This window comes from Lactuca serriola, chromosome 5 (genome assembly GCF_051521515.1).
Source record: "Lactuca serriola cultivar US96UC23 chromosome 5, Lser_US96UC23_V15, whole genome shotgun sequence".
In the NCBI taxonomy this organism is placed as follows: Eukaryota; Viridiplantae; Streptophyta; class Magnoliopsida; order Asterales; family Asteraceae; genus Lactuca; species Lactuca serriola.
The window spans coordinates 228,069,964-228,095,538 of NC_136412.1; the positions used below are offsets into that span (position 1 = coordinate 228,069,964).

General features: G+C 35.3%; 1 protein-coding gene and 1 long non-coding RNA gene across 6 annotated transcripts; both read right to left on the minus strand.

The window, feature by feature from the left end:
• Positions 1–1,654: 1,654 nt before the first annotated feature.
• Positions 1,655–6,116, minus strand: LOC145053688 (uncharacterized). 5 transcript variants are annotated; one of them, XR_013684583.1, is made up of 8 exons: positions 6,027–6,116; positions 5,824–5,956; positions 5,455–5,556; positions 5,245–5,316; positions 5,113–5,166; positions 4,793–5,022; positions 3,211–3,285; positions 1,655–1,941 (listed from the first exon to the last, which is right to left on the minus strand). It is a non-coding gene; the product is annotated as an uncharacterized LOC145053688 (long non-coding RNA). The 5 variants fall into 5 exon arrangements; XR_013684582.1 differs by having other exon boundaries at positions 5,118–5,166; positions 5,245–5,556; XR_013684579.1 differs by having other exon boundaries at positions 5,245–5,556.
• Positions 6,117–18,999: 12,883 nt separating this feature from the next.
• On the minus strand, positions 19,000–20,225 carry LOC145053690 (uncharacterized). Its single transcript, XM_079001779.1, has 3 exons — positions 19,670–20,225; positions 19,396–19,568; positions 19,000–19,286 (listed from the first exon to the last, which is right to left on the minus strand). Exons 1-3 carry the CDS (start codon positions 20,165–20,167, stop codon positions 19,169–19,171), a joined length of 789 nt encoding a protein of 262 aa, XP_078857905.1. The 5' UTR covers positions 20,168–20,225; the 3' UTR covers positions 19,000–19,168.
• Between the last annotated feature and the right edge of the window lie 5,350 nt (positions 20,226–25,575).

Here is a 25,575-nt window from a genome sequence, read left to right on the forward strand (position 1 = left end):
AAAATATATAAATCAAGTGCAAAATAGTATCTTTACAAGGTTTAACTAATGTAAATTAACAACTATTAAATAGAGTGGTGACAAACCCTACTTAAATGACAGCATTTTCAATTTTGAAACCATAGAGATTATAACCACATAAATAAGGAAATTTATAGCTTTCTCTATAAAAGATTATTAAATACTAGTTGTGAAACCCGTATATTATACGGGTTGATTAAAACAAAATGTTAAATAGAAACGATTAAATGAGAAGTTTATTTAAATTCGAAATTTGAAATAAATAAAAATTATGAGAAAAAACATGCAAAAAATAAATAAATTAAAATTATTGTTTACTTATCAGACCCGTATACTTAACAGATTAATTATAACAAAATGTTAAAAACAAAGGTTTAAACTGTAAATTTATTTGAAATTGAAATTGAAATTTAAAATTTAAAATTTGAAATTAATATCACTATAGTAAGTTTAATTTATGGAAACTAATTAATAATATATTAGAAATGGAAAATGAAATAAATGACAAGTGGAAAATAAATATATCTTTAAATTATGACAAAATGATATGTGACAAATTGAATGAGAGAAGGATATGTGGCAAAATCATTCTTATTTACTAGGGTAGATATAATCGGAGTAAATTACTAAAGTGGTCCATGTGATCGGGTCAAAGTCGTACATTTGGTCTAACCTTTGCGAAGTTTTAAAAATACAACTTTGATCATTCGCTCATACAAAAAGACTATTATGTTATTGTTATTTTTAATATCTTTTTGATTTTTTTCTTTTACTTATTTATTATCTAAATAGTCCGGAACTATTTTTTAATATAAAAACTAGGTGTAAGCCCCATATATTACATGATTTTATTTAAAAAAAGTAAATATGAAATTTTAACAATTTGAAAATTTTGAGTTTATAAGAAAAAATGAGAAAAAATTTGAATTATTAAAATTAATGAGGCTTAATGTATTGAATACATTATATATAAACCATTTCTAATAAATACCTTACATATATATTACATTACATATTAATGTGGAATTTTAATTTAATAAAATGAAAAATACAATTAAATGACAAGTTGAAAATAAAAAATTTAAAATTTTTAAAAAATATCTTGTGTTATATATATATATATATATATATATATATATATATATATATATATATATGTTACACACCATAACCACTAGTGAATTCCATTTACACAGTGTGATTGATTTTGGAATGGGTAAATAGTGACATGAACCACTCACTTTCTTCTTTTTTAGACTGAAGAATTTCCTCGTCTGCCCCAGCACACCCAATATTGCACTCTTGGTTATCTAACTTTGGCAACCGTCTATTAGACCTAAAGCAAAGTTTTTCGATTTTTTTTCAGGTTTTGCATATTGATCGACAACAATTTCTTTAAAAGAAAGTTTTAATTAAACAAATTCTTTCAAACTCTTCAACCTTCGGAAGTTCTATTATCTCTTTCTTTCTGCATCTGCTATGAAATTATGATTGAGTCGCCCAAAAAGGATATAGAATTTATAGTACAGGACTGAGGATCTCCTATTCTCATCAGAAGAACTTTTCATGGTCTAAGACGCGTTGACATCGACCTTGTCTGATTTTTCTGATGGATCATATGAGAAGACGATAATGGCGTCAACAAACATGTTTTTAATGAAACCACACAATACTTAGGTCTTAGGTTAATGGAGGTTTCTTAAGGCTTGAACATACATGTGTTTGCATGAGTAAAATAACGGTCATTCTTAATTATAAACTAATGAAGATCCCATGCTCCGCATGGGTTAAAACGACTTTTGTCTTTGCTTAATAGACATTTTACATATTTGTTATCATTGTACTCAATCCCATGCTCTATAGCCACACCCACCCTCTGAATCCTTTACCATATTCCCTCCGAGATCAGAAACAGTAAACCTGAAGAAGAGTTCAAAAAAAAGTTTACCAAGCTAGAAACTAGTGGAAGCATTTATCAACTTTACAGTAAAACATATACTACATATAAGGGACAAATGCGTAAATTCAATACATAATTACCATGAACAAAATTCACATTGTTGTAATTTTTGTAGAGCATGAAGTAAATGAAACATGATATTGAGGATGCTACTTTTGGCATGTAAAATACATGCATATGATAGTACAGGAGAGTAAAGGGATGAAGTAGCGGAGGTAGAGAAAGAGGGGAAGGGAGAGCTTGCTATTCATTTGTAAATGTCACAATAATCTTGAGTTAATGGAAGGGACAACACCACCAAAAGACTGAAGTTCACCAAAATTGCATCAGGGGCAAAATGGACAAGATGTTGACCAAAAATAAATGCTTTCATATATCAATCCATCAATAGAATGTTATAGGTATCTCTTAAAAACTAACAAAAGAATGATAGAAACAACAACAACAACCACCAAATAACCCAAAAACTAAACAATAGGACACCGAGGGCAAAATGGTCAACACATGAAAGGTTGCAATAAATTTAAACATCAATTGAATTAAATGATATGGACCAGCCATACACACACAATGACACAAACATCATGCTTCTATGGTTATTGCAAAATAGAGATTAACCATTTGACCAAAAAAATAAGAATATTTTTATCTTTAGAAAGTTATTTATAAGCACTGAATGTTCTAGATCTGTAAAAATATATAACCTCTTGGAATAAACTCAATCCTTAAATCTAAAAAATATTACGAATAATGGAAAAGATAAATTCAAGTTATAAAAAAGATCTAATTAATTATGGTATGTTATCTAATAAAGTTATGGTCTGTAATCTAACTTAGTTAATAATATCGTTATCATACTAATTATCATTGACTAAAAGATTTTAAGTTCAAGTCCTTTTCGCAAAATTCGATTCTAATTTTCATAACTCTTACATCAATAGATTTTGAAAGGGTTAAAAAAATAGCAATATACTTTGTTCCGTTTGTTGATTGAAGCATCATACTTTTGTTTTTTAACTACGCCGTTATATTAAATTATTTACAAAAATGATTATTTCCACTTTTTTATGGATGGAAGGCAAGCCACATTAGATGCCTACAAATTTAAATATGCAATTATTTTTGTAGAAAAAAAATAATTCAAATTAAAAAAAATTAGACATTCTATTATTAAGATGCAAGCAATGATATAAATGAAATAGGAAATCCAAAAATGACAGTGACAATACCTGCTTATAAGAATCCCCAGTCAAAACACCCACATGTGGTTAAAGACGACACCCTTCTTTGTTATGTTCTATCAACTGCAAATATTATATTGAATAATATAATTATACTCTACATTAAAATAATGGAGGTATGAATGACCCAAATATTACAATAATAAAACTGCATCTCTTAACTCATCCTATGAACGGCACAAATAATACAATAATGAAATAACGTTTATAGCCACAATAAGGACTTTGGATCAACCCCTCATGAAGACTACAACTAATGAGATAGTAAATCATTGGGTTAATGTCACAAAAACCTTCAAGTTTTTAGGGTTTTGACGGTTTTGTCCAAAGTGGAAATTTATGTTCGTTTTTACCTAAACATTTTCGAAAAAATGTTCGGTTTTACCCTTTTAATTACCGGTGATAACAGGTTTTCTAGGGTACCATTATATTAAATTCGCAAAAAAACCTTTAAGTTTACCCTTTTTTTGCGTTCTCACCCTTAAGTTTATAATTTTTTTTTACACTTTTACCCTAACTATAATTTTTTTTCATAATATACATATTCATGCAGAAAAATCGTATTTATATATGAAAAAATATTTAATTAAATATTGTATTTATATTTTTTTAAAGTTATATATATATATATATATATATATATATATATATATTTGTTTGTTTGTGTGTGTTTCTATTTTTGCATGGTTATACCATATAAAAAGATAAATAATATTTTTAGAATTATGAATATGTGTTTTATAGATATAGTTTTTAAAAGTATAAATACATATTTTTACATTTTTATATATTAATATGTATCTATAGTTCTAAAAGTATATTTATACTTTAAAAAAAACATATATCAAAATACATATTTACACTTGTAAAAATATATGTATATACTTATATAAACATGTTTATGAATGAACAAGTTTTTTTTATTGATACATATATTTTTAAATACATAAAAATACGTATTTGTAGTTCTAAAAACATATTAATTTGTTTTTTACATCTTAAATGGTTTATCCAAGAAAAAAAACCCATACACACACACACACACACACACACATATATATATATATATATATATATATATATATATATATATATATATATATATATATATATATAAAGAATTAACATTAAAAAATGTAAATACAATATTTAATTAAATTTTTTTCATTTATAAATATAATTTTTCTGCTTGAATACGTATAATATGAAAAAAAAAATATATAGGGTAAAAGTGTTAAAAAATTGTAAACTTAAGGGTAAAAACGTAAAAAAAAAAAAAAAAAAAAAAAAAAAAAAAAAAAAAAAAAACTATAAACTTAAGGGTTTTTTTGCGAAGTTAATATAATGGTAACATGTTATCACCGGTAAAATGGTAAAACCGAACATTTTTTGGAAAATGTTAGGGTAAAAATGGACATAAAATTCAACTTTGGGCAAAACCGATAAACCCTGAAAACTTACGGTTTTTATGACATTAGCCCTAAATAATTTTAACAAATAAAATTTCATTTCACAAACATGTTTCGGAATGCTTCCACTTAGTAGCACCCATACTGCTATTACCACTTACTTTTTACATACAAAATAGAGCTCTTTTTGGTTTAGGCATTCCATCAAATGGGTGGCAGGCAAGCTGGAAGTGGCTTAACCCCTTTAGCTATATGAACTATAGTTTCTTGATATGAAGGAATTATACTATCTACATTTTATTGCTAAGAACAATATGTAAAATCCATGTTTTGGTCAAAGATCTTCTTATTCAGATCAGTTGGCATCTTGTAAAAGCAAACTCCTATCTTGCTGCAAAATAAAAATAAAAATCATAACGATTTGGAAATCAAAATCAGTACAAAACTTACTAGAAGGTACTTCAGATTGAACAATAGCAACCTTACACAAATAATTCAATTTCGTTTCTCCCGATTTCTCTTCATCCTTCGTTTTCTGTTAATAAAAAGCGCATACTTTATAAACCAAATACTAAAATCAAACAGATTCATAACAAACCCTATCCAAACACACCTTAGCAGATTTAAGGGGAATTAGTTATCCTTGTAGATCCGATCGCCTCCCCTTTTATGTCGTCCCATGTTCCTTAAAATATTAGAAATGGAAAAAAAGAAGGAAATCAACATGGGAACGCATGAGAAGCCCAATTCTCAACTAGAATTCAACCGGCGACATTGGTACTGGGTAACTGTGACAAATAGAAAGACCACATATGTAACCCACCCAAACCACCAAATGACCACGTATCCGATCAATCGATGATGGAAGTAGCCGAGAACCAATGCAATCTTTGAATATGGTCGTCGTCGGGGTCTCCATCTCCATCTAGAAATCAAAATCTTAGGGCAAAAATTATAGTAGTTGATAGCAATTTTATCAAACAGTTTGTGATCCTTAGAAATGAAATTAGTTTTTTTTTTTTCACTCATTTAAGAATAGATTGACCACCATTTGTTTAGATTTTTTAACAAAGAAACATTAAAACCAGAACCGATAAACCATTATGAAAATGATAACTAAAAAGAAGATTTTACAAGAAAGGGAAAGAAACCAACAAATCGGTGTGAAGAAAAATTAATAAATTGATCATACCTGAACATATTTGGCCGATAAAAGTTTCACCATCTTTGTCGATACAGCATCTTCCCCGATTTAGGTTTGGACCTCTATAGCCCGTATTTGATCTCCACCTGTTGTGACCTCTTCTAAATCGATTGAATCAATCCTAAAAGAAATTGGCAAAGCTCAGTTAAACTTGATTTCTTGGTCAAAAGAGAAAAAAAAGGAGAAACAACCGAGGAGTATCCATATCACCGATGTTGTCGACCTCATCATCGGAAACATCGATTTCGTCGCCGGTAAAATACTCACTGATGGTTTGTATGGTGTGTTGGTGATTAGGGATGTTATTCGGGTCGGAACCGAACCAAACCGACCCGAATAAACCAAAAACCGAATAAGGGTAATTGTATGAACCGAAAACCGAACCAAATAAGCAATACGGGTTCGGTTCGGTTCGGGAATTATTCGGTTCGGTTCCGACTCGAATAACCCAAATAACATGTACAAGAGGAGTCGAATAACCCGAGTAACCCGAATATTTTGTATTACTTTTGTAGCTTATGATTTCATAACAAATCTTTTAAAGAAACAAATTAAACACTAAAAATCAAACATCCAAAACACCCAAAAATCTATCTATAAGTATATAACCCGAATAACTTCATCAATAAGGAATGAAAAAAGTAAAAGAACGTATATGGTTGTTTTCATTAAATTCTCTTATTAAAGGTCAAAGTCCCAATTACTTGGACTTATACAAAAAAAAATTAACTGTTAACATAGCACATTCAAATTTCAATTGATAACATACATAATAACACATTTAAAGATTGAGTAGTAGATTAACACATCCAATTTTCAATGAGTAACATACATAATAACACATTGAAAGATTGAGTAGTAGATTAAGATACAAATTCTTACTTGTGTTTCTTGATTTGGAACCCAATTTTCCATGAATTGAATAGAGTAGAAACTAGAAAACAAGATGAGGAGATGATTCACAGAAGTTTGAAGTATGGAAGTCGATCAAAAACTAATGTTGATCAAAGACTAATGTCGCGAGGAGCAATTGTCGATCAAAAAAAATTGTCGGAAGGAGCAATTCGCAATCAGCAACTATCGATCAAACAAAATTATCGCAATCATCAATATGGAAGTAGTCGACTCGATTTGGTTTAATAGGATATTCGATTTGGTGTATTTAGTGGGTAACGATCTTCGATTTGGTTTTTTTGGGATCGATTGTGATGATCACATAACCGAATACGTAAATTGTAACATCCGGATTTCCCAGGTACATTGTTTATTTTTTATTTTGGAGGGACTCGGCGAGTTGATGCTTAGACTCGCCGAGTAGAGTCGCGAATTCCATCCGGGTTAATGACCGGACTCGGCGAGTCCGCGAAGTTTAATGAAGCCCTAATTCCCGGGGATTGAGACCTATTTAAAGCGGCTTGTAGCCACTAATTGCGGCTATCAGACCCCTGAGTGAAACCCTAAGCGATCTAGAGTGTTTGTGAGGAAGAAGAGACCATTTTTGATCCTTGTGTGGGTGTTTTTGCAAGAAGAAGGTAACCAAGGCAAGAGGGAGCTGGAGAGGGTGCTATTCTGTGGATTTCAGAGCCTAAGGACTTCATATTGAGGTATATATTCGATCCTTCTTCAGTATTGGGTGTTAATCCTTGAGAGTTAGGGTTTCTAGCCCATTTAGAGTGTGAATGATGGTGCAATTGGTCCCTTCTTGTGTTAAGGCTTCGAATCTGGATCCAAAGAGGTCCAAAGACCTTAACTCCTTGATCTTTATGGGGTGACATTGGGTAATATGAGCTTAGGTGACATATTGAGGCCATTTCTTCAAAAAGAGTCGTTGGGTCTTTGCATGTGCATCAAGATCCATACTTTACGTGTTTATGTTGCTTAAGGAGGCCAGATCTATGAGTAGAGGAACAGATCTGACCTCAGGAGGTCATTTGAGCTTGATCATGGCATGAACTCGCCGAGTCCAAAGAATAGACTCGACGATAGGGCTAGGGTTTTCCCATAGTTCACTCAGTGAGTAGCTTGCCAAGTTGGGGGAATGACTCGATGAGTCAGAGGGAAAGAGAGGACTAGAGTTCAAGGCGGAACTCGCTGAGTTCTTAATGGGACTCGGCGAGCTGAGTCGGGGTGGCCCCGTGATTCATGCCAGGTGTAAACCGTCGAGCAGAGGAAAGACTCTACGTGTCATGCGAGACTAGAGGGATAGTGGACACGCGTAGACTCATCGAGTCGCCCAAGTGCACTCAGCGAGTCGAGTCAAAGTTTGATCGTTGACTTTGTTGACTTTGAGGGTTTGGTCAACAATGGAGTCTTTGTGTCAAGAGAATGGTAAAATGGTCTTTTACCCTTCTGAGGGTGCCAAGAGAGGGTTGAGTATAGTCTCGAGAGTTATATTTATGAGAGTATTTACTTTATGTTATTAGGCGGAGGCTAGACCATATATTTCTACCGAGTCAGAGATTTACCGAGACATCTGAGGTGAGTCTTCTCACTATACTTTACTTAGAGTGGTAATAGAGTTATGTGACAGAGTTATTGTATGCTATCTATGCGATGTGTGGCGCTGCATTATTTCTATGTGATTTATGTTGTGTGTATATCAGAGTTAGGACCGGAAGGTCCACAGATCTAGGACTAGAGGGTCCACAGAGTTAGGCTTAGAGTTATGTGCCAGTGTATTTGTATGCTATTTATTTTATGGGATTTATTGTGGTATGTGATATGCATGATTCAGATTTATCAGAGTTAGGACCTTTGGGTCCATCGAGTTAGGGCCAGAGAGTCCGCAGAGAGTTGGGACTTGAGGGTCCTACTGAGACACACTGACTAGAGGGTCAACAGAGTTATAACCTTGAGTGGCTAATATGTGTTAGAGTGGTATTTTGGGGAACTCACTAAGCTTCGTGCTTACAGTGTTTTGTGTTATATGTTTCAGGTTTTCTCAAGATCACGGGACGGCACCGGCTCGATTGTACACACCAGAAGAAGCGTTGGTTTTGAGGATCCTGGCCTATCAATTAGTTGAACAAAAGAGTCAGGTTTTGTAATTTAAACAAAAAGGGAGAATTTTATGTAAAGTGTTAAAGAGATAAACAATTTTAAACGGAAAATTTGTTTTAAAAATTTCGGTGTTACATAAATTGTGCAAGGGAAAAAAACGACTCTTCATATTCGATTCGGTTCTTTGGACCGAATAAGCCCTTATTCGGGTAACCCGGACCGAATAAGCCTTATATGTATACCCGAAAACTGAATCGAATTGCTTATTCGGGTCTAATTCGGTTCGGTTCGGGTTTTTGGGCCAAATTTTCATCCCTACTGGTGATAATCAAAAATATCTGGCGTAAATCGATGGTTCCAGTGGCGTGGTGGTCATAATCGCCGGAGAGAACGAAATCGCCTGTAAGGTGGAACACGTAGAAGAAAAAGAAGTTATGGGAAGCAGTAAATCTATAGGCAATGGGGGTGGAATCAGCGAAATTACATACCCGAGTCATGATTCGAGTTCTAATTTATGATTGTTATTTTTTCTGTTCCTGGTCTTCAGTGTATCCCTCTAGAAGGCAAGCGAAATACAAACGAAGCTTCCATAAGTCATCAACATAGGAGAAAGTGTAGATAGGGCACATGGAACTACCCCAAACGACTTTGTTTAACTTAGGGGGGAGTCTTGAAGAGCGGGTGAAGTGAAGAAGTCGAGAGCAAACGAATAGAGAATGTTCGACTGCTGTGTATTAGCTAAACGGATGAGGTGGTGGAGCGGTGACTATGGTAGAGTAAATTAACCCTTATGAACAGTAACCCTGGTCAGATACTGTTCATAAGGGAACTCAAAATTAATATGTATATAAAATTATTAAAAACTATAAATGAGTAATATAAAAAAAATTAAAAATTAAAAATATGTGTAAAGGGCAAGATTGTCTTTTATATGGACCATAGACTAAAATCACAAGATTAATTTGGAAAATATAATCTGTCAGTTTTTCAAAGGTTAAACTAAATATGTGATTATGTGATTCTAAACGAACCAACTCAAATTATTATACCAAGAACTTGAGAAATTCAAAAAATGCGATTTAGGCGCACATCATTTGGTGGCCCAAACACAATTTCAAAGAAATAAAATGTAAAAACTTTTCTCAACACAAAACGATTTGAAGCTTGTTCCGTTTCTCTTGGTCGGATTAATCCCCACCCCTCGGCCTATTGGATTTCACCTAGTGACGTGTCTCCGCTCTTAACTCTCAAGTGAGTTTAACCTAATTTTTTTAAATACCTAATTGCTTGTCTACCCTAATAAATGAAAATGACTTTGCTACATGTCATTTTTTCATAAAATTAGCCACATGTCATTTTGTCATAATTTGAGATATATTTATTTTCCATTTGTCATTACTTTAATTTCATTTTCAATATATAATTAATTTAGTTTCCATAAATTAAACCTACCATAATGACTATTAATTTCAAATAAATTTACAGTTTAAACCTTTATGCTTAACATTTTGTTATCATTAACCCGTTTAGTACATACTAAACACATAATTTTAATTTATTTATTTTTTGCATGTTTTTTTCTCATAATTTTCACTTATTTCAGTTTCAAATTCAAATAAAATTTCTATTTAATCGTTCGTACTTAACATTTTGTTTTAATCAACTCGTATAATATACGGGTCTCACAACTAGTTGTCTAATATATGCTAATTACTTAGGGACGCCATTGCACATAGCCCCCACGTTTCTAGCCTTCTATTTACCATCTCCTTACGATTTTGGGGCTGCCGCAAAAATAGAGAGGTTGGCGTAGAAAATTAAAACGGATACCAAATAACAAATTAAAATATAAAACATTATAGAGTCATCTTAATCCAAAACAAACCCATATATATTACTAACTAGGTATGAACCCGTGTATTACACGGGTTGATTAAAAAAATATATCAAAGTTTAAATATTAAGAATTTTTTAAAATAAAATTTCAAAATAAATAGACATATTCAACTAATGAATAAATAGAATTACTATTAAGAAGATCATCCATAATATCAATGATTGTTTTGTCATATTCATTAAATTTATTATTATATTCCAATGTATTTTAATATATCATATAGTATATTTTTTAAGATTCTTTATATTTATTATCACATTAAATATATTTAATACTTTACATATATAAATTTATTATTATGTGTCATATTAATTGATTTAATTCAAAAAACCATAAAACGACATGTGGATTTAAATTTAATCAAAAAATTTACAAAATTACATATGGCAAATTTAATGAAAATATGACATTTAGCAAAATTATCTTCATTTAGATAATCCCAACAAATCCTATCACCAATATATCATAACATAAACATTCTTAGACTCTTTCTTAATCATAATCTGATAATCGTTGTCTATCAAGCTTTTATAAAAGTCGTAAGAAAATAAAATCTCAAAAAGTCAAAAACTAATTAAGATTCCTTACCGCCTGAGAAGTCCGCCGGTCACCGCCGCTCCCCGTCGCCTTAGTGGCCACACCTGCCACTACTGAACGGTGTCTCCAGGTTTTGCGTCTCGAGCTATCTACTCTTTAATTATCTGATCGTTTTTTTACTTTCTGAAAATCTCATTTCTCATTCTCTTTCGCCCTGCTCTCTAACTTCTTTATGAAGTAAGGGTGTCCATAAACCATAAGACTATAACCCAATATGCTATGACTGATGTAGTAGATGTTATGCTATGTGCAAAATTTTCATATCATAATGTGCTACTGAATTTCAAGATCGATATTTATGATATAATTGTATTGTCTTTTAATTCGCCCCCAGTGGTGAGAATGCATCTCGCCCTACGCTGATCTTTATTATTTTGATGGTTTGGATAACATGCTATTAATATTGAATTTTATTATTTGGGAAAGCGCAGAATCATTCTACAATGTCAGATTATCTATGCGGAGAGTTGATTGACAGAATCTTTACAAGATTACCACTAAAATCCATCCTCCGATTTAGATCACTATCCAAATTCTTATGTTCGTATACTAGGTGTGAGACCCATGTATTACATGAGTTTATTTAAAAAAAATTAAATATAAAATTTTAACAATTTGAAAACTTTAAATTTATAAGAAAAATAAGAAATTTTTTGAATTATTAAAATTAATGAGACTTTAATGCATTAGATACATTACATATATAAACCATTTTCTAATAAATACCTTACATATATATTACCTTATATATTAAATGTGGATTTTAATTTAATAAAATCAAAAATACAATAAAATGACAAGTGGAAAATAGAAAATTTTAAAATTTCTAGAAAATACCATGTGTCCAAATGAATGAGAAGAGGACATGTGGCAAAGTCATTTTCATTTATTAGGGTAGATCGGTAGCCCTGGTTTCATCCACATGCACGCTTTTGCGATCCCCACAAAAACTTCTCATGATCAGACATCGAAAGTATCTGTTACATGGTGGAGATCGGGTTTGGTTTCGACCCAATTACTGAATGTTACAAGATTGTGAGTATACCCAATCCCATATGTGGAAGCATCATAGAAGATTCATCATTTGTTTACAACATCAAGACACGTGCATGGTGTACGATTGCTCCTCCTACTCATTTGTATACGAATGTGGCTTCAAAAGCGTGTTTTCTGAATGGAGCATTGCATTGGTTGGTCGAACCTTATAATGCTGAACTAACTGATGTACACAGTCATTATATACTGACATTTTGATTTAAGCACCCATATTTTTGGTATGATTGCGTTGCCAGAACCCGATATGAAAAAAAGACAACTAACAACTATCCAAGGTTCTCTAGCTGTGATTTCTAACATGCATCATGATGATACATGGATTTGGGTGAGGAGAGATAATGCTTCTTGGTTTGTGGTTTTTAGATCGGAAAGAAATAAAGTTCAAGGACGATTGAAGAGAGTTTTGCAATCAACAAGCAATGGTGATTTGTTGGTTAAAACTTGCTTGGGTGAGGCCCATGTTTATAATCCAAAGATGGGGGTGCAGTCAACAATAGTGAACTTTAATTCAGCTTCTCTCATATGTGACATGGAAATGTGTGTCGAAAATCTTGAATTGTTAGACTTGGCGACTACTTGCGAGGTCAACCAACTATCTTTTCATGGGGACAAAAAAGAGAAGCAAACGATGGAAAATCCGATAGTGGATGTATTAGATGATTAGTATTTGGATTTAGATATTTGTTTCACCATTTTCAATTTTTTAAACATGAAACGTTGAGTTACTTTTATCAGGTGTAAAATTACATGCATAGTACGTGTTACTAGGGGCGGACACAGGATTTCATAGTAGGGGTTGCACGGGAAGATCAGAGGTTGCACAATAGTAGAAAAAATAAAAATTTAAAAAAATTTTGAAAAATTTTCCACTGCAGCCGGAAAATTTAGGGGTTGTCAGTGCCACCTCGGAACCCCTTAAATCCGCCCCTGCGTGTTACTATTTTACCAAATTTAGAGTCCAACGCAAATTTATCCTATCAGTTGACTCCACTAATAGGATAAATTGGCGGACTCATTGGTTCTTATTCATGAAATGATGTATGGCATTGGAATCTACTGGTTCCAGGAAAACTAACATTCTTGAATCAGGTTCATTCACAGGAAGCTCCCTACCATGGTTAATCTTAAGAAACATGACATCGAGTCATCTGTGATCTGTAATTTATTCAAAGGGGCCCAGAAGTTTAGGACAACATCTTTGTTGGTTGCCCGATCAACAAGGATCTGTGCTATAACCCTCTTCAAGAATGTAATTTGATCACGAGTCGACATTTTTTATGTTCTTTTTTTTGTTTGTACCTCTAGGCCCCGGCATGGGCGGCCTTAGGTTCACTACAAGAAAATTCTTGAATAACTACGGAAAGGTTCTATGGAATAAAATTTTGTAGCGATTTTGCTATGAAATATGCTACGAAATGACTTTCCGTAGCTTTTTTGTTACAAAATTCACTACAAAATAAATTTCCGTAGCAAACCCTCATCTAGTTACAGGAATTGTTACGAAATCATAATACACAATTAGTCTGCTATTGAATTGGCTACGGAATATACATACGTAGCTATTTTGCTACGAAAATTACTACAAAACTAAATTTTGTAGCTATTATGTTACAAAATAATATTCAGTGGCTATTATGCTTGATTACGGAAATTAATTTCATAGCTATTTTGCTATGAAATTAAATTCTATAGCTATTCCGCTACAAAATTTTGTTACCGAACTTTATTCCGTAACTATTTTGCTACCGTGAAAAAATACATAATTATTTTGTTACGAAAATTACTATGGAACAAAATGTCGTAGCTACTTTGCTACAAAAATATTTTGGTTTTTTAGTAAAAAAAAAGGTTTAATGAATTTGTTTCTAAAAAAAGAATTAATTTGTTTTATTTTGGTTTGTTAGTAAAAAAAAAAAAAAAAGAATGGTTTAATGAATTGCACTTGAGCCATAAGATTTGTTTCAATGATTTATTAAAGGCAAATTAGTAAATCCACATAACCCAAATATACTTCCTCCCCAACCCCAAATTAGAGGTATCTCGTTCAAACACATCGCTGATCGCATCCCTCCCTGTCTCAACCTGCCGCCGACTTTGCTCAACCACCCATCACGTCGGTCGTTGCTGCTCAAACCATTCCGATTTCAAGAGGTATTTTTGCTGATGTGTTCTATCATGGTATTTTTGCATAGATTCTGTAGGAGGTCGTTGTTTGTTTGCTCATTGCTGTTCACGAAGATTCTATTTGAAGATTCTGAATGCCTTGAATGCCTTTCTGTGAAATTGGTTTCATTGATTCTATTCCTCTTCCATGAGTCTACTCTGGAATCAGTGATTCTGTCGAGGAAAATGCCTCTGCATTGTACGGAATGGTGATATCTTTGGAAATTAGAGATTCAAATTAACTGACTTCAATTCCAACAACATAAAACTTAAAGGTCTAATGGTTAAAACATGAACAACGGACCCAAAAAAAAACCCATTGGCACAAATGGGTTACTTCCTAAAGTCAAATGTGCATTAGCTTCATCTGATATCACTAATATTCCCAGCAACTACATATTTGAAAGATGCCAATTCTAATGCAACATGAAGCATAGAATTTGGTGGAACTAGAGTGAAACAATTGGGTAGTGATGTAATTGTAACCCCTTCTTCACCAAAGGCATATATGGTTCATAAAAAGACACATTATTTATCAATTTATTTAAAATTATATATATTTATTGAACCTTTCACTGTGGTCGAACAATCAAATCGGCTTTTTGTTCTCTTGTCATGGTCTTAATTGCTTTTGGTAGTGCCGAACATAAATGACCTAGTAAGTATAATATTTTTTTGAAGATATTTGGTTACATGAAAATAAACCAATTACATAATTATTTATTTACCATCTTTCAAGTAAAATTCAACACCCTCTTTTAGTGATTCAGTAATTGTTTTTGAAATTTACAGTTATAACTTTATTTCTTAACCAAAAGAGCAACATACTTGCATTGTTTTTTTACCAATAATAATGTTGCTATTATGGATTACATATAATTATCGGAGGGACAATATCTTTAAAGTCACTATTATGCAGGGACCATTTATGTAACTTTTATAAGCACATGGGTCATTTCTTTAAATTCTGTAAAAGGCATGGACAAATTTTTTTTATGAAACGCATGAACCATATCTCTTGTCTTCCAATTAACCAGGTACCATTTCTGCAATTATTGCACGACTTCCATAATGTGCCCCAAATTGTACATGAAGGTTATTGTAGTCACTCAAGTGTTTATCCCAAAGTTATATTGTTGCTTGATTAATATTGTCCAACTATAAAAGGGTGAAACAAAAGACGTAAATGCCCTTGTTATCCATAATCTTTTGTCCCAAAATTCATATCTTTTGACCGAGACTTGTGTCAATGGGACAAAAGTAGCAATTTTTTGTCCCGGGCAGAAAGGTGGGACAAAAGACCTAAATGCCCTTTTGATTCAATACAACATGAAAGTAGTGTTTGTAGTAACTAAACTATAAATGTTTGCTATCATTAACTAAAAGTAGATATTTACAGGTTTAATCTTCATTTTAGATTGTATATACAATTAATCATAGATTTCAGTTTTGATTTCTTGATTAATTATGTTATTTAATTATGATAGTTATGATTTCATTTTGATTACATTAGTTACATTGGGTAGTATAACTACAACGCCTATGTGATTGATTTAATACACCGAATGAAACAAAATCACTCTCTTCCTCTCTTATGCTTCTTCTTCTTCTTCCATCTTTTGCCGAAACGAAGGTATAATCTAGGCCAAGTGAGGGTTTGGGCAATCTAGAAGAATTGCTTTCTACTGTTGTGTCCTGTGAAACAAACAACCATATAGGGAAAAAAAATTTGAGGAAACTATGTCAAACACATGCCTCAGTAACAATTTAATGTTAGTTCTTTCGTACTGATCCTAGGGTTATATTTTTCCTAACAGTCTTATAACAAATCCTTTGTGCGAAACATGAGAAGGAAAAAAATTGTTTCCTGTTTCACCGTACTGTGCTTATAAAAGCAAAATTTTTTTCCTACATGTATTTAACTGTTTAAGTTTATTGCATCCATAATTTGTTACTATTTTCAGAAATTGTTTTCTAAAACATTTTTTTAGATTCTTACTTTTGTATTCACAACTTTTCAAAACTTGTTTTCTGGAAATAGACAATACTTAACAGTTTAGTTGTTACTGTAATCCAATCATCTTCAGTTTTATATTTGATTCCTCTTGTAGCATGACTACTGGTGAAATTTCCCAACCACCAAAGCCTAATGCTACTCCTAATGCTCAAGGAGCTCCAATGATGACCATGACAGTTAATCATGCTAAGAAACTTGAGAAGTTCTTTGGATTTGACTATAAAATGGTGGATGACAAAATTGTTATGTCCCAAGTCCAAGAACTATAAGTCCTCCTACATGACATGTATGCCGAGGGTACGGGTTTTAATGAGCCTTTTTATGTTGCTTCCATTATTGAGAAGCTACCCCCTAGTTGGGTTGATTTCAAGAATTACTTGGAGCATAAGAGAAAGGAGATGTCCATTGAGGACCTTATTGTTCGCCTTCGAATTGAAGAGGACAATAAGATAGCTCAAAATAGTAGTTATACCCTTACTTCTGAGAAAGCTAATGTGGTGGAGCATGGTCAAGTTTCTGGGAAGAACTAATCTGGAAAGGGAAAATCCCAAAAGAAAGGCAAGGGTTCAAACTTGGGAGCCAAAAGTGGAACTTTAATGAAAAAGTTTCAAGGAAACTGCCACAATTGTGACCAACGGGGTCATCGGGCTGCTAATTGAAAGGTTCCAAATAAGTCAAAGGAGTAAAATGTTGTGGAGAAGATAACCAAAGATGCATCTGACATCGATCTTGCAACGGTTATTTTTGAAGTTGATCTTGTGGAGTCCAATCCAAGGGAGTGATGGATTGATACGGGAGCTATCTGTCATGTTTGCTCGAATAGAGAATGGTTTAGAAACTTCAAGGTTGTGGATAATGGTGCAAGCTATTCATGGGAAACTAGGCCACTTTTGATATCCAAGGTGTTGGAAAGATTGTGTTGAAGACGATGTCGGGAAGATAGCTGATGTTAAATGATGTGTTGTATGTACCCGAAATTCATAAGAATCTTGTGTCGGATTGGTTGTTGAACAAGCATAGTTTTCACTTGGTGTTTGAGTCAGATAAATTTGTATTAACCAAAAATGGTGTGTATATGGGTAAAGGGTATGTTGATAGGGGTATGTTCAAACTTTGTGTAATGACTCTTAAGCCAAGTGACAATGATAATGAAATGAACAACTCTTCAACTTACTTGCTTGAGTCTTCAAATATATGGCATGCTAGATTAGGACATGTTAATTTTAATACTTTTCGTAGTTTAATTAAACTCTATCACATACCACACTTTCACATTGACTCAAAATACAAATGCTACACTTGTGTGAATCAAAATTAAGACGACGATCTTTCAAGTCCATTCAAAGGACAACCCAACCACTTGGATTAATTCACACCGATGTGTGTAACATCAAATCAATTCCATCTAAGGCTGGAAATAAGCACTTTATGAATTTTATAGATAATTGCACTAAATTATGCTATGTCTATTTACTAAAAAGTAAAGATGAGGCTATAGAGAAGTTTAAAGTATATAAAAGTGAAGTTGAGAATCAATTTAACAAGAAAATAGAAATACTAAGAGGTGATCGTGGAGGTGAATATGTATCACCATTTGAGGAATTTTGTGCAAATCATGGTATAATCCATGAGTTAACTGTAATTATTTCCTTTTGGTTAACAGTTACAAAAACTAATTAAAAGCTATTAATCACAGATTTCGGTTTTGATTTGTTGATTAATTATCTTATTTAATTGTGACAGTTACGATTTCATTTTAATTGCATGAGTTACATTGGGTAATATAATTACAACGCCTATGTGACTGATTCGATACACCGAATGAAACGAAATCTTTCTCTTCCACTCTTACGCTTTTGCTCCTTCTTCCATCTTTTGCCGCAATCAATATATAATCCGGGCCAAGTGAGAGTTCGGACAATCTAGAAGAATTGCTTTAAACTGTTATATCATAGGAAACAAACACTCATATATGGAGAATTTGTTTTAAGAAAACTGTGTCAAACACAAGCCCCAGTAACAATTTACTGTTAGTTCTTTCGTACAGATCCTAAGGTTATATTTTTCCTAACATAAATTTGTCATTAATGTCATATTGACAACCCATTAGGCATGTAATTCTAATGGATTTTAGACCATTTCAAATAGCATTGCATGATGTCAAAAAAAACATGAGATATTTAAACACCTTTGTGGGAGAGAACTCTGATCATAGCTCATAGTAATATGTGCAATGTCTTATGCAACTCAAATCACTAACAAGATATTTTTTGTCCAAGAACAAAAAGTGGTCCTCCTTCCATATCTTATCATCAGTTCAACCAATCAAGTCATTTGAGCAGCTACACTTCACTACAAAGGATATGGCCCTATTGACTATGTAAGTTATGTCATCATTTTATCATCTTTGTGACATGATATTTACAAAAATCACTGCAATAGAAACATATTAGCATTAACCATTGATGATACAACATCACATGCAATGTTACCAGAGGTGTAAAACAAATAGAAAACAACAATAAACAACTAACAAAAAAAGGTCAGAAAGTTGCTATATACAATTATAATATCTCTACTGATATACAAAAGAGTGTTCAACTCTAACATGCTGCAGCAATTGGTGTCAAAATGTTCATATCAACCTCACACTCTTCCTCTTCATCATCATCATCATCATCAGCATCCCAAAGAAACCGAGCATAAGAAGCCATAACATAACTGCATCATCATCATCATCATCATTTAAAAAACATATCAAAATGAGTAAAAAACATCCAAAGGTAAACAAAGTTCTTTAAAATGTAATGCTAGAGTCTATTATTCATACCAGTCATCAGGGGAAGCTTGAACAGCTTGATCAAAATAACTTTGTGCACGACGGGCATCCTTATGTGTCTCCCAGATCAAATCAGCATACATAGAGAAAACATTTCCATCGCTAGGGTTTGCTAGTATTGCTCTGCTGTAGTACTCTTCTGCCTTGGGATAATCACATCTAGCCTATTTGAAAGAATAGATGAAACTTATCAATGATACGTACGTGTATGCACAGAAACAAAGATTGATTTTAAAGATTCATAAGTAAGATTTCTCATGAGTACCTCTTTCAAGTATTTAGCGTAATTACTAAGAAGCATTGCGTTCCCAGGGTTTGCTTCGATCATGTTTTGATAATAAAAATCCGTACTATCATTCTCATTATGATTCCCGTGACCACCACGGCCGGAGATCTTCCCTTCACCACCGCCGCCCCCTATAACACCAAATCCATGTCCGTTCTCATACAATCCAGAAGTTGAAAACATAAGAACACCATCATCGCTTTCCTCTCCTTCCGAGTCTTCTGAAACCGCTAAAGAAGAAAGCTTACAGAGTGGACTCATACCATTGGTGACAAAACTACCATTCAAATCTGCCTCCGATGAAGCTCTAGCAATCTTCTTGGGAGAATCATTCTTGGGATTTAACGAGTATAGTGAAATTGTTGGTGATCTGGGGTTACGGCGAATGAACAGGTGCTCCAACGTTGACGATTCTTTTGGGTTTTCATGTCGAAACCATGAATTAAGAGCGGGATTCGAGGAGCTACGGAGTAGCATCTTCCAAACCGTAAAACCTGAAAAGAATCCACGACCGATTGTATGAATGAAGCGAAAGGGATTTGGAAGATTTTATAAGGGCAAAGGGCGTGGCGCGTAGTAGATCATGACCGTTGCTACACGGCTGCTATTTTTTATAAACCTTTTGTGAAGATGGTTATAACATTAGGGGAAATAAAAACCTTTAATTTTTTTTTAAAAACATATGGTTTTAATTTGACATTACTTTTTGTGCATTCAAAACAAGTTCTTTTTTTCTGCTTTTGCTTTGTTACTTCGGCCAAAAATTCATTTTAAAATATAATTGGATGACCTTAAAATCGATTGATATACTCAAGATCGGGTTTTACAGATTTCGGCACACACAGTTGAGGAACTACCTTCCTGTCTGAGTGGGTCGAAGGCACCAATGTCGGTCCACTAGTAGTTGTTGTAGTAAGAGATGATTGTCTTTGTGATAATTGTCTAGCTTGCAACTATCTGATATTTTTTATGTTCTTATTTGTTACGATATTATGTGGTAGTAGTAGGGGTGAAATAGACTCAATATCCGGTTGAAATAGACTGAAGGGAAGGCCAACACCCAGATATGCTAGACAATCTGGCTGAAATAGACTAAAGGGGGGGAGGGGGGGAGCACGCAGTTATGCTCGGTAGTATGCAGTTGAAATAGACTGAAGGGGAGGCCAGCACCCATATATGTTTGGCGGTATCCGGTTGAAATAGTCGAAGGGGAGGCCAGCACCCAGATATGTTTGGCAATGTATTTGTTATATGGTATATGGTATGTTGGGGGAAACTCACTAAGCTTTGTGGTTACGGTTTTCAGTTTTTGTTTCAAGTACCTCTTCTTCGAAAGGAAAGGAGTCGGCATGTAGCGCATCACACCATGGTTTCCACACATGAGATCTTCGGGAGTCATACTCTGATGTTGTTTTTCTATAACCTGTTTTGATTAGTGACATATTGGTTTTTGACATGGGATGATATTATGAATGTTTTGAACTATTAGTTTTATAATTACTTAATTAAAAATGAAATGTTTAGCCTTAGATTTTGGGATTTTACAAGTTGGTATCAAAGCCTTGGTTTGAGGGATCCAGACACACCTTTGGGGGTGTCTGGACTCAAATCGAGGGTTTAAGAGATTTTTTTTAAGATAAATAATTTTTCTAAAATTTAAATAAGGGTGAAGAACAAGGTGTGTGATGCATGGAATCGGCCGAGCTCAATTAAGTTTTCCCAAGATACCATATATTTTATGTTATGATATGAAGTATGAAAATGTGAAGTGCATGCTAGATTAGGGCTAAGGATCTAGTAAGGATGCCTTGTATGCCTACGGTATGTGCTTGTTGAACTGTATGCTAGATTAGGGTTAAGGATCTAGGAAGGATGCCTTGTATGCCTTATGTGCTTATGGAACTACATGCTAATACTGATTAGTCAGTGATATGATGGCCTGATTCGGATATGCTTGGTTTTGTTTACTCAATGCCCGAATACTACTTGCTTTGTGCTTTTAGGATTTCTAGCTACCTTTAACTAACTAGTAAACGAATATGTTAAGTTACATATTATGAGGACTAAATAATTTCAGAATGTTAGATTTAGCCTTATTTCATAGCTCTTGTTTGAGTCTAACTATTTTAAGGAGAGAACTCTCATTCGAAGAATTATCTGGCCTTAGTAATATGTAATGGTATTCACGAGCTAGTTAGGGAGAGATAGTAAAGACTTCTTGTGCAGTTGATAGTGGAGAGTGGGTTGGAGATTACCCTAAGGAAAGCCTAGGATGAGATTAGTGACAGTATTTATTTGATTAAGGATTGTATAAATGGATAGGAGGCGACTTTGGTAAACCACGGAAAACAAATGGAAAGTACGGATAGATGTGGAAGGTAGTATGGGACCGTACTACTGAAAGCAGAGGATTCGTACTTGACTCTTGGGGAGCTGCAAGGAACCACGAGTGATAGAGTGTAAGATCTATTGATGTTATGTATGACCCTAATGGTTGTGTGTTTTGTTTCAGAATGGTGGTGACACGTCACAGAGCAGGAGGTTCAGGGTCTGGGTCAGGTTCAGGTACAAGTTCCGAGCTGATTGATGATGGATTGCATGCGCTTATTGCATCCGAGATTACGAGAGGCATCCTTGAGGCGACCCCGATGATTTTCGGGTCGATCAAGGAAGGTATCATTCAGCTGATAGAGGATCGCCTTAGGGGCATTTAGGAGTGACATGGCACTTGGCCAGTCTGGGACTCGTATGCTCTCCTATAAGGATTTCGGGGGATGCGGGGCACCAGACATCTACGGGGTGAAGGACCCTATTGTATCCAGGAGATGGATTACGAACATGGAGTATGTATCCATGAAGAGCTTCTATCCTAAGGGGTCGAAGGTCAGGTTTGGTGTTTAGTGTTTGAGGGAGCGGGCTAGAGACAGGTGGGAGGTAGTTGGTGATACTTTGGGAGCCACAGCCATTGAGGACACGACCTGGTCAGATTTTGTAGCCAGGTTTCGGGCCGAGTTTGCACCAGCTGTGGAGATTTAGCAGCTGGCCAGAGAGTTTTTAGATATGAAGCAGACTACAGAGACAGTGGTTGAGATTACCGCCAAGTTCAAAGAAAGGGCCTTGTTGGTGCCTCAGTATGCGGGCGATGAGGAGATGAAGAAAACTGGGTACCATGATATAATGAGAGCTAACATTCGGAAATATATCAGTTATTCAGTGTGCCTGACCATGATATCATAGCCAGGGAACGATAGAGGGAGATTGATATAGAGCACCTTCAGAACAGGAAGGCGGAGACTGGGCAGACGACTGGGGTTTTGGATAAGAAACCCAAGGGATTCGACTCGAGGTCAAAGGGCAAGCAGGTTCGGGGCCGCTATGGGAAATGCGGCAAGTCACATAGGGGAGGTTGCAGGGCAGGGGGATCGGGTTGCTATAGGTGCGGTAAGACTGGTCACTTCAGCAAGGATTGTACTACCCTATCCCTACTATTCAGACATCAAACATGCTTTGTTTTCACTGCAATCAGCAAGGCCATAAAAAGGCCAACTGCCCGAGATTGGTATCAGGAGTATCAGGGGTGGAACCAGCTCCAGCGACCCTGCGGATCACCAATGGCCAACAGGGCAAGCCAGATGCTCCTGTGGTGAAGAGTCGAGCCTTCTAGCTGACTGTCGAGGAGGCGCGTGTCGCACCAGATGTGGTGACGGGTATGTTTCTTCTCCTATCTTTTATTACATTTCGGTGTTGATATTTATGTTCCATGTATTATGTTTTAGGATTGTTCCATGTGAACGGTATCCCAGTGTTGGTGTTATTTGACTTAGGAGCTACCCGATCTTTCGTTTCTCTTGCACTCAACAATATATTTTCCGAGTCTACGAGCATGTTGGATTATCCTTTAGAGGTCAAGATTATGGAAAACCGATCCGTCCGGGCATCAGAGGTTTATAGAGATTGTGTCCTCAGGATGTGTGATGAGCGTTACCTCGTGGATTTGGTTCCCATACCTTTGTGTGGGAACTAGGTCATCATAGGCATGGACTGGTTAAGCCCTAATGGCGAGGTGATCGACTGTGAGAAGCAGTTGGTTCGAGTCAGGACCCCAAGTAAGGGAGAGTTGGTGATTCAGGGTGAGAGACCGCAGCATGGACCGGTCATGTGTTTGCCAGCGAGAGCTCGATGTGTAACATCCCGAGTTCAGGAATGCAAGTTTAGGGTTCAAAGTGAAAATGTGAATGATCAACTCGGCGAGTAGGTCGCGATTCTGGTCACGTGTTAAGTGACCAACTCGACGAGTCAGTGGCTAGACTCGGCGAGTTGGTGCTGTGTGGAGAAAACCCTAATCCTAGGGATTGAGCCCTATATAAAGAACATAATACCCTCTCCCCAGCCTCTTTGCTCCCCCTTGAAGTCCAGAAACCCTAATTTTCGTGTGTGAGAGAATTAGAGAGCATTTGGGTCTTGAAGGAGTGTTGGTTGAAGAAATCCTTGAAGATTAAGAGCCTTGGAGCAAGGGGCTTTGCAAGGTTTTGGCTTATTCTTCTGTTGGAGTCTTCTTTGGGGGTAAGGATTCGTTGCTTGAGCTATTATTCATGTAGATCTATCATTTGTGTGATTTTTGTGAATTTATCTAGTGCTATCTTGAGTTTGGAGGTTGGATCTGAGGTTGCTACCTCACATCTAGAGTAGTGATGATCCAAAAGAGCATAAAGTCCCTGTTCAAGAGCTGTTGATGAAGCCTTTTAGTCCCAAACCTTAGCCAAGAGTGTATTATGCTTAGATCTCCTTGGATTCACGTAAAGTTTGCTACTTTACGTGATGGATGTCTTGTATAAGAGTAGATCTATGGATTTGAGACCCTGCATGGCTTGGAAAGCCTCTGTATGAGTTAAGAATTAGTGGTACTCGGCGAGTCACATGGGTGTACTCGGCGAGTTGCATGAAGATGGGCAGCAACTCGATGAGTTGGAAGAACAACTCGGCGAATTGGTTGAAGATAGCCTTGGACTCGGTGAGTCTGTTCTTGGACTCGGTGAGTCTGGTCTTGAGGTCCTAACCTTTTCTGGTTAAGCTGTGAATCGGTGAGTCAAGGGATGACTCAGTGAGTTGAGTACGGTTAGACTCAGAGTTGTGGGACTCGGCGAGTAGAGTCGTGTTATGGGAGTTTCAGAGCATGGGGACTCAACGAGTCAGCGGTTTGACTCAGCGAGTAGAGTTAGTCAGGAGGGTTGACTTTGACTGAGGACTTTGACTTTGACCAAGAGTTGACCAGTTGACTTCCAGGGGTATTTTGGTATTTATGAGTATTTATTGAGTTCAGTCTTTTGGTATTGATCAGTGGTGGAGTTCGTGTCGGAGGTTGGAGCAGCGTGATCTTATCCTTTTCAGTCAGCAGTTGCGAGGTGATTTATCCTCACTATATCAACAGGGTCTAAGGCACCAAGGCCGGCCCTTTATCGTATTGTAATCCGGGTATTGTTGTTATGTTATTACTTTGCTATGTTGCATCCTGGTAGTTAGGATGGTATATGTTAGAGACCAGGTTAAGGTCGGTATCCTGGTATATAGGATGATGCTATGCTAGTGACCGGTTAGGTCGGTATCCTGGTTAGGATGATCTTATGTTATGTGATCTGCTAGATCGGTTTGATTGGATGCGTATTGTTATATGATTGTATATTTATGTGCACGTGGTTGTTGGGCTGGAGTTGGGTTGAGGCGGGTCCTGCTTTGTGCTGTAGGCCAACATACCCAGGGCAGACCAGTTATCCCGCAGGCCCAGCGAGCGGTCCGGATAGGCTGTAGGCCCCACGAGGGCAGACCAGACGTGCCGAGGCTCGGAGATTGGACTAGGCCGACTGAAGGCCTGGTGCGGGCGGACCAGT